Raw genomic sequence first — 14,797 nt, 5'->3', positions numbered from 1 at the left:
CCCCATCCCCATGATAGGCCCCGGTGTGTGATGTTCCCCTTCCTGAGTCCAAGTGATCTCATTGTTCAGTTCCCACCTATGAGTGAGAACATGCGGTGTTTGGTTTTCTGTTCTTGTGATAGTTTGCTAAGAATGATGGTTTCCAGCTGCATCCATATCCCTACAAAGGACACAAACTCATCCTTTTTGATGGCTGCATAGTATTCCATGGTGTATATGTGCCACATTTTCTTAATCCAGTCTGTCACTGATGGACATTTGGGTTGATTCCAAGTCTTTGCTATTGTGAATAGTGCCGCAATAAACATACATGTGCATGTGTCTTTATAGCAGCATGATTTATAATCCTTTGGGTATATACCCAGTAATGGGATGGCTGGATCATATGGTACATCTAGTTCTAGATCCTTGAGGAATCGCCATACTGTTTTCCATAATGGTTGAACTAGTTTACAATCCCACCAACAGTGTAAACGTGTTCCTATTTCTCCACATCCTCTCCAGCACCTGTTGTTTCCTGACTTTTTAATGATCGCCATTCTAACTGGTGTGAGATGGTATCTCATTGTGGTTTTGATTTGCATTTCTCTGATGGCCAGTGATGATGAGCATTTTTTCATGTGTCTGTTGGCTGTATGAATGTCTTCTTTTGAGAAATGTCTGTTCATATCCTTTGCCCACTTTTTGATGGGGTTGTTTGCTTTTTTCTTGTAAATTTGTTTGAGTTCTTTGTAGGTTCTGGATATTAGCCCTTTGTCAGATGAGTAGATTGCAAAAATTTTCTCCCATTCTGTAGGTTGCCTGTTCACTCTGATGGTAGTTTCTTTTGCTGTGCAGAAGCTCTTTAGTTTAATTAGTTCCCATTTGTCAATTTTGGCTTTTGTTGCCGTTGCTTTTGGTGTTTTAGACATGAAGTCTTTGCCCATGCCTATGTCCTGAATGGTACTACCTAGGTTTTCTTCTAGGATTTTTATGGTATTAGGTCTAACATTTAAGTCTCTAATCCATCTTGAATTAATTTTCGTATAAGGAGTAAGGAAAGGATCCAGTTTCAGCTTTCTACTTATAGCTAGCCAATTTTCCCAGCACCATTTATTAAATAGGGAATCCTTTCCCCATTTCTTGTTTCTCTCAGGTTTGTCAAAGATCAGATGGCTGTAGATGTGTGGTATTATTTCTGAGGACTCTGTTCTGTTCCATTGGTCTATATCTCTGTTTTGGTACCAGTACCATGCTGTTTTGGTTACTGTAGCCTTGTAGTATAGTTTGAAGTCAGGTAGCGTGATGCCTCCAGCTTTGTTCTTTTGACTTAGGATTGTCTTGGAGATGCGGGCTCTTTTTTTGTTCCATATGAACTTTAAAGCAGTTTTTTCCAATTCTGTGAAGAAACTCATTGGTAGCTTGATGGGGATGGCATTGAATCTATAAATTACCTTGGGCAGTATGGCCATTTTCACAATATTGATTCTGCCTATCCATGAGCATGGTATGTTCTTCCATTTGTTTGTGTCCTCTTTTATTTCACTGAGCAGTGGTTTGTAGTTGTCCTTGAAGAGGTCCTTTATATCCCTTGTAAGTTGGATTCCTAGGTATTTTATTCTCTTTGAAGCAATTGTGAATGGAAATTCATTCATGATTTGGCTCTCTGTTTGTCTGTTACTGGTGTATAGGAATGCTTGTGATTTTTGCACATTAATTTTGTATCCTGAGACTTTGCTGAAGTTTCTTATCAGCTTAAGGAGATTTTGGGCTGAGACAATGGGGTTTTCTAAATATACAATCATGTCATCTGCAAACAGGGACAATTTGACTTCTTCTTTTCCTAACTGAATACCCTTGATTTCTTTCTCCTGCCTGATTGCCCTAGCCAGAACTTCCAACACTATGTTGAATAGGAGTGGTGAGAGAGGGCATCCCTGTCTTGTGCCAGTTTTCAAAGGGAATTTTTCCAGTTTTTGCCCATTCAGTATGATATTGGCTGTGGGTTTGTCATAAGTAGCTCTTATTATTTTGAGGTACGTTCCATCAATACCGAATTTATTGAGCGTTTTTAGCATGAAGGGCTGTTGAATTTTGTCAAAAGCCTTTTCTGCATCTATTGAGATAATCATGTGGTTCTTGTCTTTGGTTCTGTTTATATGCTGGATTTTGTTTATTGATTTGTGAATGTTGAACCAGCCTTGCATCCCAGGGATGAAGCCCACTTGATCATGGTGGATAAGCTGTTTGATGTGCTGCTGAATCCGGTTTGCCAGTATTTTATTGAGGATTTTTGCATCGATGTTCATCAGGGATATTGGTCTAAAATTCTCTTTTTTTGTTGTGTCTCTGCCAGGCTTTGGTATCAGGATGATGTTGGCCTCATAAAATGAGTTAGGGAGGATTCCCTCTTTTTCTATTGATTGGAATAGTTTCAGAAGGAATGGTACCAGCTCCTCATTGTACCTCTGGTAGAATTCAGCTGTGAATCCATCTGGTCCTGGACTTTTTTTTGGTTGGTAGGCTATTAATTATTGCCTCAATTTCAGAGCCTGCTATTGGTCTATTCAGGGATTCAACTTCTTCCTGGTTTAGTCTTGGAAGAGTGTAAGTGTCCAGGAAATTATCCATTTCTTCTAGATTTTCCAGTTTATTTGCGTAGAGGTGTTTATAGTATTCTCTGATGGTAGTTTGTATTTCTGTGGGGTCGGTGGTGATATCCCCTTTATCATTTTTTATTGCGTTGATTTGATTCTTCTCTCTTTTCTTCTTTATTAGTCTTGCTAGCGGTCTGTCAATTTTGTTGATCTTTTCAAAAAACCAACTCCTGGATTCATTGATTTTTTGGAGGGTTTTTTGTGTCTCTATCTCCTTCAGCTCTGCTCTGACCTTAGTTATTTCTTGCCTTCTGCTAGCTTTTGAATGTGTTTGCTCTTGCCTCTTTAGTTCTTTTAATTGTGATGTTAGAGTGTCAATTTTAGATCTTTCCTGCTTTCTCTTGTGGGCATTTAGTGCTATAAATTTCCCTCTACACACTGCTTTAAATGTGTCCCAGAGATTCTGGTATGTTTCTTGCTCTGTGGCTCAGGCTGGAGTACAGTGGCATGATCTCAGCTCACTGCAACCTCTGCCTCCTGGTTCAAGCAATTCTCCTGCCTCTACCTCCTGAGTAGCTGGAATTACAGGTGCCCGCCACCACACCTGGCTAAGTTTTTGTATTTTTAGTAGAGATGGGGTTTCACCCTGTTAACCAGGCTGGTGTCAAACTCCTGACTTCAAGTGATCCACCCACCTTGGCCTCCCAGAGTGCTGAGATTACAGGCATGAGCCACTGTGCCTGGCCCTAAATGGCTCTTTTTTCTAAAATTATTTTCTATACTAGAACATGCTGTGAAGTCTTTTTGCTTTCATATGCTCTTATGCATGATCTTAATGTGTAGATTTGGTAGAATAATTCAGGTTTTAACAGTTATATTAAATATGAATCAGGTGATATGATATTCCTATTTCAAGCCATTTTTGAGACCTTCTGTGTTAATTCTTATCACAAGACTCATAGGTTATTTTGATGTTTTCTCTTGTATTTGTCCATTTCTTATCCTCTTTTTTATGTCTAATGTTTACAGATTAAGTCTAAATTTTCCCTTTTTGTGTTTCATTATTTTTTCTCTCTGCTTAATAACTGTTACAAAATTTTTTTCATCAGTGAATCTATCCTTTCATGTCTATCCAAGCCCTTCCATCTGAGAATGACTCCATAGTGAGTAATGTTCACACTGTTTCTTCTTACCATTTCGTTTTAAACTTATTTTGTGTATACTATCCAGTTAGCACTTGGCAGGGAATGATCTTATTCTCTCCCTTACCTAATAGATTACTTAATATGGACTCACACAGTATTGATTTAATGTCTGTGCGATAGATATTTTGGCCTACATGGAACTTATTTAATAATATAATCTTTTTTTTAAAAAAACAGCATCTTACTTTAGATTACTGAAATATTCTATGTAAGCTAATTTTCCAGGTTATTATATATTAAGGAAAAAATTGTATTGGTCTGGTTTTTCTAAAATAAGGATTTGTAATAAGAGTTTACTTAAAATAACCAGAGTTAGCCAGGGAAGTGCTTTAGTGACTGATAGTTAACGAAATCCCTGGTCCCTTTCCCTTCTATCTACCATGGAAGGTTTGAGAACTTTAGTCAGGTGTGCTTGAGAAAGAGGTAATTCAGCCTGGAGAAGTCATCTTAAGGATGTGAGAGGAAGCCAGTATTTGGAAGACGGAGCAGGGTCCAACTCTGTGAGGAGTGAGAGGACTGGCATTTCTATATGGACAAAGAAACACATAGAGTGGTTGGAATTAGAAAGAGCCACTGAGTGCGTCGGAAACTGAAGGAATGGCAGATTGTGAAGTGTTGAGTGTGGGGTCTTGACTGGTTTGAGTTTGAGCTAGGCTTTCTAAGTTTGAAGTCTATAAAGCAGCACTGCCTAGTAGTAATTGATGTGATCAGATTTCCATCTTATACATCCTCGATGCAGGATGGAAAGTAGATTAAAATAAGCAGAGAAATTCCTGGTTTAGTTAGGGGGCTATTGCAGTATAATAGTACAAGAAATAATAGTGGTAGTGAGGACTAGGTTACTGTATTGGACTGAATATTTGTGTCCCCTCAAAATTTATATGGTAAAATCTTAACCCCCATAATGATGGCATTAGGAGATGGGTGCTTGGGGAGGTGATTAGATCTTGAGAGTAGCACCCTCATGAATGAGATTAATGCCATTTTAAGAAGAGTCAGAGTTTGTTCTCACTACCTAAGGACACAATGAGAAGTTGGCAGTCTGCAAGCTGGAAGATGGCCCTCATGAGTACCTGATGATGCTGGCAATCTGATCTTGTACTTCCAACTTCCAGAACCGTGAGAAAAAAATTTCTGGTGTTAATAAGCCATCTGGTCGATGGTATGTGTTACAGCAGGCGAAACAAAGGCAGGTAGTTTTAGTGGGAGTGAACCAAATGAAATCAAGATATATTTAAGAGATCAAAGCATTAAGAATTGAAGCTTAAATAAATGAGAGAAAAGAAGTATAGCCTCTAATTTTATGTCTTATAAAACTTGGCGAATGATAGTAAGCTAGGGAAGATTAAAGCAAGAACTTTGTGGTTTGTTTTTTAAGGTTGAATAGGCATATGAAGATCCCAGATTTTTTGGCAAAGTATAATTTAAAAGATTTTATTCATATTCAAAAGTTTTCTGTTCATTTGTGTGTGTATGTGTGTGTGTGTGTACAAAAGCTCTCAAAGCTTACTTTGAAAGGCAAGTTAGACTCCTTTATGACTTTCTTAATATTGAATTTTAATAGAGTTCTAGGGATAGACAAAATTTAAAATATATCTTTTATATTACAATGTCTTTTCCAAGCCTTCTATAGTGTCTGTATGGCAGATGACTTTTTTAGTGAAATCCTTTTTATTGTAATACTTCATATTCTGAAAAACAAAAACAGAAAAAAACCTTTTCTATTGGTTGAATTGTTGGCAGACAGGAAGATGGTAAGAATATTACCAGGCTTATATGCTGTTGCCTTAGGATTAAGATCTGTAGCCACCTAAAAATAGATTACTTTTGCAGGTTTTGGAAAGCCTGAACTGTTCTCATATGGAAAGTATAGAAAGATAATGGAATCAGTGCCAGAAACTTCTAGATTCAGATTTTTTGGCTTGAATCCTGTTAGCAATAAGTTTATGTGTGATAATTTTGAAAAGTGTAATATGATTCAATTTTCTGGGCACCAGAGATTTTGTTTTATGGAATTATGGAACTTAATTTTAGCTAAATGCTCAATATTTAAGCTTAATTCTACTGGTACTTGCTGAGGTGGGATGTAGCAAGTGTCGTCAAGGTAGTCCCAGAGTCAATACTGAAAAACTTATTTGGGAACAGTAGGAATGGTTAAAGTCACCATCATGACTCCTCTGAGTACTGAGTATTACTTCCACTTCTAGAATATAGTGAGAGGCCTCTAGATTTAAACTTTCTTAGTTAACGTGTTTATAGTAATGACTGAGTTCTGAGTTTTTCCTCAACTATCAAAATTCCAACTATGACCTTGTATTTCTTGCTCTTCCCATTGGTATGAGATGGAACTTCAAATACGTTTATAATTTCCAGAACCCTCCCAGCAAATGTGGCCTGCTAATGTATGTTATTAGTATAATTAGGTTAATGTTAGTAATAACAGACACTTACTGAAAAGCTGGAAATAATGAGTCACCGTTCTTTTCCTTTAAAATGAATGATCCCAGGGCTTTAGTCTTCAGAGCAACCCTGAGAGTTGATTATCATAGATAGCATTATCCCCAGTTCAAAATTAAGCCTAGTGATCATTTCACTGTATCACGTAATTTTCGTGAGTAATGCCAATACTTGTCCTTTTCGAATAGTAGAAACCTATTTTGTTACAAGAGAAAAGGATCTTGAAAATCATTTAGTGGAATGCTTTCATTTTAAAGAGGTAACTCAAGCACTTTCTTTGCCTGGCTCTAAGATACCTTGTTTTATTTTGAGAATTGGCAGTTTTTTTCCTGTGAAGAACCAGATAGTAAATATTTTAGGCTTTGTGGCCTGTCTGCACAGTCTTTTTCACAACTATCAACTCTGCTGTTTTCATGTCAAAGCAGTCATAGACAATATGCAAAAGAATGGGTATAGCTGTGTTGTAGTAAAACTGTATTTACAAAATAGGCTTGACCCACAGTTTGCTGATTTTTGATTTAGATTTTCAATCTGAAATGACCTAGTTTGCCACAGTTATTAGTACCTTTATCCTATATGTGTTAGGCATTTATTTAACAGACATGCACTCTCTGGGTCATGAAGCCTCATGATTTAAAGTATTACTCATGCACTGACTTATGTTTTTATCCCTAAATTTCATCCTTTCTCAAAGTTTTGATAGAAATGTTCAAATGCAGGCAGTTTAAATGTTTAAAAGTCTTTTTCCTTCTCTGAACTATTCATCTCAACTTCTATCTTTTGTTTCCAGTTGAGCTTACCATAGCCACTGTGAGAGATTTTGCTTGTATAAATTTACCAAGTTACTCTCCTTATTGAAAACTTTCAGATGCTTCTCATCTCCTAATGGACAAAACTCAGATCATAAAGCCTTGGCCTGGTCTGGCTCTTGTCTAATTCTACTGTTCTGCCTTTCTCATTTCCTTATTGAGTAGTTTGCCCTCTGGAAATCACTAAGTTATTTGTAGTTCTCCACATGTACCCTGTAACTTGATTTAGATGTGTTTCCTGCATGAGTTTTTCTTTCTACCTGAAACACTTTTTTTTTTTTTTAATTGTTTACTTGCCAAACTCTCCTTAAAAATTTGAGTGACATTTCCTCTTGGAATCCTTCCCTAATACCTTTGTGCTCATATCCCTTCTCCTTTGACAAGTCAGCATGTGTAGACATTCAGAAATATTTGTTCATTTGAACATGCCTTAATGTTCCAAGTTATGTTGTCTGCTATCCTACCCTGCTTCAGTGCTGTCTTCTACAACGAGGTGCTTTGTGGTGACTTGCAGAAAAGAAGGAGGTTGATATGAGGAAATAATAAAAATTGCAACTCAAGTAATTGCTACATGCTATTAAGGAGAATAATAATACTAGTTCTGCATTTTTATGACATTTACAGTACATAAATTTCAACTTCATGTATTTTACTATCTTGATCTTTTGAGTAGAATTCAATTTTAAATTTTTTTATTTTGCCTTTTAGAAAAACATTTTTTTATTTCAAAATTGTCGAAGTCTCCCATTATTATTGTATGGGAGTCTAAGTCTCTTTGTAAGTCTCTAAGGACTTGCTTTATGAATCTGGGTGCTCCTGTATTGGGTGCATATATATTTAGGATAGTTAGCTCTTCCTGTTGAATTGATCCCTTTACCATTATGTAATGGCCTTCTTTGTCTCTTTTGATCTTTGATGGTTTAAAGTCTGTTTTATCAGAGACTAGTATTGCAACCCCCGCTTTTTTTTGTTCTCCATTTGCTTGGTAAATCTTCCTCCATCCCTTTATTTTGAGCCTATGTATGTCTCTGCGTGTGAGATGGGTCTCCTGAATACAGCAGACTGATGGGTCTTGACTCTTTATCCAGTTTGCCAGTCTGTGTCTTTTAATTGGAGCATTTAGTCCATTTACATTTAAGATTAAGATTGTTATGTGTGAACTTGATCCTGCCATTATGATATTAACTGGTTAATTTGCTCGTTAGTTGATGCAGTTTCTTCCTAGCCTCGATGGTCTTTACATTTTGGCATGTTTTTGCAGTGGCTGGTACCGGTTGTTCCTTTCCATGTTTAGTGCTTCCTTCAGGGTCTCTTGTAAGGCAGATCTAGTGGTGACAAAATCTCTAAGCATTTGCTTATCCTAAAGGATTTTATTTCTCCTTCACTTATGAAACTTAGTTTGGCTGGATATGAAATTCTGGGTTTAAAATTCTTTTCTTTAAGAATGTTGAATATTGGCCCCCACTCTCTTCTGGCTTGGAGAGTTTCTGCCGAGAGATCTGCTGTTAGTCTGATGGGCTTCCCTTTGTGGGTAACCCGACCTTTCTCTCTGGCTGCCCTTAAGATTTTTTCCTTCATTTCAACTTTGGTGAATCTGGCAATTATGTGTCTTGGAGTTGCTCTTCTCGAGGAGTATCTTTGTGGCGTTCTCTGTATTTCCTGGATTTGAATGTTGGCCTGCCCTAATAGGTTGGGGAAGTTCTCCTGGATGATATCCTGAAGAGTGTGTTCCAACTTGGTTCCATTTTCCCCCTCACTTTCAGGCACCCCAATCAGACGTAGATTTGGTCTTTTTACATAATCCCATACTTCTTGCAGGCTTTGTTCATTTCTTTTTCTTCTTTTTTCTTTTGGTTTCTCTTCTCGCTTCATTTCATTCATTTGATCCTCAATCGCAGATACTCTTTCTTCCAGTTGATCGAGTCGGTTACTGAAGCTTGTGCATTTGTCACGTATTTCTCGTGTCATGGTTTTCATCTCTTTCATTTCGTTTATGACCTTCTCTGCATTAATTACTCTAGCCATCAATTCTTCCACTTTTTTTTCAAGATTTTTAGTTTCTTTGCGCTGGGTATGTAATTCCTCCTTTAGCTCTGAGAAATTTGATGGACTGAAGCCTTCTTCTCTCATCTCGTCAAAGTCATTCTCCGTCCAGCTTTGATCCGTTGCTGGCGATGAGCTGCGCTCCTTTGCCGGGGGAGATGCGCTCTTATTTTTGGAATTTCCAGCTTTTCTGCCCTGCTTTTTCCCCATCTTTGTGGTTTTATCTGCCTCTGGTCTTTGATGATGGTGATGTACTGATGGGGTTTTGGTGTAGGTGTCCTTCCTGTTTGATAGTTTTCCTTCTAACAGTCAGGACCCTCAGCTGTAGGTCTGTTGGAGATTGCTTGAGGTCCACTCCAGATCCTGTTTGCCTGGGTATCAGCAGCAGAGGCTGCAGAAGATAGAATATTTCTGAACAGCGAGTGTACCTGTCTGATTCTTGCTTTGGAAGCTTCCTCTCAGGGGTGTACTCTACACTGTGAGGTGTGGGGTGTCAGACTGCCCCTAATGGGGGATGTCTCCCAGTTAGGCTACTAAGGGGTCAGGGACCCACTTGAGCAGGGAGTCTGTCCCTTCTCAGATCTCAACCTCCGTGTTGGGAGATCCACTGCTCTCTTCAAAGCTGTCTGACAGAGTCGTTTGCATCTGCAGAGGTTTCGGCTGTGTTTGTTATTGCCCTGTCCCCACACTCCACTGTCAACATTAGACAGATCAACGAGACAGAAAGTTAACAAGGATATCCAGGAATTGAACTCATCTCTGCAGCAAGCAGACCTAATAGACATCTATAGAACTCTCCACCCCAAATCAACAGAATATACATTCTTCTCAGCACCACATCGTACTTACTACAAAATCGACCACGTAATTGGAAGTAAAGCACTCCTCAGCAAATGTACAAGAACAGAAATTATAACAAACTGTCTCTCAGACCACAGTGCAATCAAACTAGATCTCAGGACTAAGAAACTCAATCAAAACCGCTCAACTACATGGAAACTGAACAACCTGCTCCTGAATGACTACTGGGTACATAACGAAATGAAGGCAGAAATAAAGATGTTCTTTGAAACCAATGAGAACAAAGATACAACATATCAGAATCTCTGGGACACATTTAAAGCAGTGTGTAGAGGGAAATTTATAGCACTAAATGCCCACAAGAGAAAGCAGGAAAGATCTAAAATTGACACTCTAACATCGCAATTAAAAGAACTAGAGAAGCAAGAGCAAACACATTCGAAAGCTAGCAGAAGGCTAGAAATAACTAAGATCAGAGCAGAGCTGAAGGAGATAGAGACACAAAAAACTCTCCAAAAAATCAATGAATCCAGGAGTTGGTTTTTTGAAAAGATCAACAAAATTGACAGACCGCTAGCAAGACTAATAAAGAAGAAAAGAGAGAAGAATCAAATCGATGCAATTAAAAATGATAAAGGGAATATCACCACCGACCCCACAGAAATACAAACTACCATCAGAGAATACTATAAACACCTCTACGCAAATAAACTGGAAAATCTAGAAGAAATGGATAATTTCCTGGACACTTACACTCTTCCAAGACTAAACCAGGAAGAAGTTGAATCCCTGAATAGACCAATAGCAGGCTCTGAAATTGAGGCAATAATTAATAGCCTACCAACCAAAAAAAGTCCAGGACCAGATGGATTCACAGCTGAATTCTACCAGAGGTACAAGGAGGAGTTGGTACCATTCCTTCTGAAACTATTCCAATCAATAGAAAAAGAGGGAATCCTCCCTAACTCATTTTATGAGGCCAACATCATCCTGATACCAAAGCCTGGCAGAGACACAACAAAAAAAGAGAATTTTAGACCAATATCCCTGATGAACATCGATGCAAAAATCCTCAATAAAATACTGGCAAACCGGATTCAGCAACACATCAAAAAGCTTATCCACCATGATCAAGTGGGCTTCATCCCTGGGATGCAAGGCTGGTTCAACATTCGCAAATCAATAAACAAAATCCAGCATATAAACAGAACCAAAGACAAGAACCACATGATTATCTCAATAGATGCAGAAAAGGCTTTTGACAAAATTCAACAGCCCATCATGCTAAAAACGCTCAATAAATTCGGTATTGATGGAACGTACCTCAAAATAATAAGAGCTACTTATGACAAACCCACAGCCAATATCATACTGAATGGGCAAAAACTGGAAAAATTCCCTTTGAAAACTGGCACAAGACAGGGATGCCCTCTCTCACCACTCCTATTCAACATAGTGTTGGAAGTTCTGGCTAGGGCAATTAGGCAAGAGAAAGAAATCAAGGGTATTCAGTTAGGAAAAGAAGAAGTCAAACTGTCCCTGTTTGCAGATGACATGATTGTATATTTAGAAAACCCCATTGTCTCAGCCCAAAATCTCCTTAAGCTGATAAGAAACTTCAGCAAAGTCTCAGGACACAAAATTAATGTGCAAAAATCACAAGCATTCTTATACACCAGTAACAGATAAACAGAGAGCCAAATCAGGAATGAACTTCCATTCACAATTGCTTCAAAGAGAATAAAATACCTAGGAATCCAACTTACAAGGGATGTAAAGGACCTCTTCAAGGACAACTACAAACCACTGCTCAGTGAAATAAAAGAGGACACAAACAAATGGAAGAACATACCATGCTCATGGATAGGCAGAATCAATATCGTGAAAATGGCCATACTGCCCAAGGTAATTTATAGATTCAATGCCATCCCCATCAAGCTACCAATGAGTTTCTTCACAGAATTGGAAAAAACTGCCTTAAAGTTCATTTGGAACCAAAAAAGAGCCCGCATCTCCAAGACAATCCTAAGCCAAAAGAACAAAGCTGGAGGCATCACGCTACCTGACTTCAAACTATACTACAAGGCTACAGTAACCAAAACAGCATGGTACTGGTACCAAAACAGAGATATAGACCAATGGAACAGAACAGAGTCCTCAGAAATAATACCACACATCTACAGCCATCTGATCTTTGACAAACCTGAGAGAAACAAGAAATGGGGAAAGGATTCCCTATTTAATAAATGGTGCTGGGAAAATTGGCTAGCTATAAGTAGAAAGCTGAAACTGGATCCTTTCCTTACTCCTTATATGAAAATTAATTCAAGATGGATTAGAGACTTAAATGTTAGACCTAATACCATAAAAATCCTAGAAGAAAACCTAGGTAGTACCATTCAGGACATAGGCATGGGCAAAGACTTCATGTCTAAAACACCAAAAGCAACGGCAACAAAAGCCAAAATTGACAAATGGGATCTCATTAAACTAAAGAGCTTCTGCACAGCAAAAGAAACTACCATCAGAGTGAACAGGCAACCTACAGAATGGGAGAAAATTTTTGCAATCTACTTATCTGACAAAGGGCTAATATCCAGAACCTACAAAGAACTCAAACAAATTTACAAGAAAAAAGCAAACAACCCCATCAAAAAGTGGGCAAAGGATATGAACAGACATTTCTCAAAAGAAGACATTCATACAGCCAACAGACACATGAAAAAATGCTCATCATCACTGGCCATCAGAGAAATGCAAATCAAAACCACAATGAGATACCATCTCACACCAGTTAGAATGGCGATCATTAAAAAGTCAGGAAACAACAGGTGCTGGAGAGGATGTGGAGAAATAGGAACACTTTTACACTGTTGGTGGGATTGTAAACTAGTTCAACCATTATGGAAAACAGTATGGCGATTCCTCAAGGATCTAGAACTAGATGTACCATATGACCCAGCCATCCCATTACTGGGTATATACCCAAAGGATTATAAATTATGCTGCTATAAAGACACATGCACACGTATGTTTATTGCAGCACTATTCACAATAGCAAAGACTTGGAATCAACCCAAATGTCCATCAGTGACAGATTGGATTAAGAAAATGTGGCACATATACACCATGGAATACTATGCAGCCATCAAAAAGGATGAGTTTGTGTCCTTTGTAGGGACATGGATGCAGCTGGAAACCATCATTCTTAGCAAACTATCACAAGAACAGAAAACCAAACACCGCATGTTCTCACTCATAGGTGGGAACTGAACAATGAGATCACTTGGACTCAGGAAGGGGAACATCACACACCGGGGCCTATCATGGGGAGGGGGGAGGGGGGAGGGATTGCATTGGGAGTTATACCTGATGTAAATGACGAGTTGATGGGTGCAGCACAGCAACATGGCACAAGTATACATATGTAACAAACCTGCACGTTATGCACATGTACCCTACAACTTAAAGTATAATAATAAATAAATTTAAAAAAACAAAAAAAAACAAAAAAAAAACCAAAATTGTCTAACTTACAAGTGCCTCCTTTTAGTTTTTATGAAGCATCTTATTGTGTCAATAAATGACTGCTTATTTCTTATTTTAAATTATTTTCTGTATGTGTCCTGAACAGTAGTATTAACCTTTAAAGTATTTCTCATTTCAAAATGGGACTTCATTTTCCTCTTAAAAATTAAATTTGGGGAGTGATATTCACACTTTTTTTTGGAAGTAGCATCCTTTATTTATCCCAGAATAAATTTTAAATATATCACTACTATATTAAGTAAAACAAAAATTACATTATGAACGAGAATTTGCTGTTTTAGTTTATATGTGCAACACTTAGAAATGTTAGGTTGAAAACAAAAGTTTGAAATAAAAAATTATGGATGATAATTGTTCTTTTTTTCCTGTCTTCTTTTATTTAGATTATGTTGTAAACTGACTGCCCTATTAAATACTGGTAATATTAACAGGTACAGAAGCATTTTTTTCTTGCAATTTATCATTTTCAATTAAATGGACCTGGCAGCCTGAAAGTGAATAGCCTCTACCCTTGTCATCAATATAAAGTAGAGCAAAAGTTACCTTCAACCTTAAACGCTAGTATTATAATATGTCAACAGAATTGATATTTCACTCATTCATTTATTGTTGCACAACTTATATAATTATGAAAGTATGTGCCAAACAGATGTTCCTTTGCTCTGGCTGGCCATTTAATTGAGCTCAGCATCCATGTGCTGAGATGATATACATCATTGTACTGTCTTATGTGTGCAGACATGCATTGAATTTTAAACAACAGTATTTTTTGTATTAGGCACTGTAGCTTTCACCTCTAGAAGTTTGATTTAGGTCCTTTTTAATATATTCTCTAACTTTTGAATATATGTAATTTAATTACAACAACCATTATAGTATCTTTGAAGATTCTAATGCCTATCAGTTCTGGGTTAGATTGAAAGGAAGTTTGTATCTCCTCATTATGGTCACAGTGTCTTCCTCCTTTCCTTGCCTAAGGTTTTTCTTTTTTGCATGCATACTCAAGATGTGTTGATATGTGGTTTTAAAATTTTCATTCAATTAGGAATGTTTTCAGCATTAACTTTTCAAATGTCTTTCTGTTGTTTTCCCAACTTATTGGCAACTCTGGTTACCTGTGTATTAGGCTGACTAAATATGATCCATATCTCACTGGTGGTCTGTTTAATTTCCTCTTTTTGTCTTTTTTTTTTGTTGTTGTTCCATTTAAAATCATTTCTATGGCTGTGTCTTCAAGTTCACTAATCTTTAATATCAAATCTTCTGTTAATTATTTCTAGTGGGAGTTTTAAAAATATCACATCCTATAGTTTTCATCTCTTGAAGTTAGGTTTAGGTCTATTTTACATCTGTGCTA

The 14,797-nt window shown here is 37.5% G+C and overlaps 1 protein-coding gene across 6 annotated transcripts in view; it reads left to right on the top strand.

Annotated features, from left to right (window-relative positions):
- The window catches only part of CRPPA (CDP-L-ribitol pyrophosphorylase A), a 333,853-nt gene that overhangs the window by 177,442 nt on the left and 141,614 nt on the right, over window positions 1-14,797 (top strand). Inside the window, exon 9 of one of the 6 annotated variants that reach the window (XM_011731044.3) lies at window positions 13,824-13,871. The exons of the other annotated variants lie outside the window; for them this stretch is intronic. Within the exon in view, the coding sequence (XP_011729346.2) occupies window positions 13,824-13,835 (12 nt within the window). The 3' untranslated portion in view covers window positions 13,836-13,871. The remainder of the gene's footprint in view (window positions 1-13,823; window positions 13,872-14,797) is intronic. 6 annotated transcript variants of the gene reach the window in all.

The sequence above is a fragment of the Macaca nemestrina genome, chromosome 4, assembly GCF_043159975.1.
Source record: "Macaca nemestrina isolate mMacNem1 chromosome 4, mMacNem.hap1, whole genome shotgun sequence".
In the NCBI taxonomy this organism is placed as follows: domain Eukaryota; kingdom Metazoa; phylum Chordata; class Mammalia; order Primates; family Cercopithecidae; genus Macaca; species Macaca nemestrina.
This window is presented reverse-complemented; position numbering and strand designations above follow the sequence as displayed.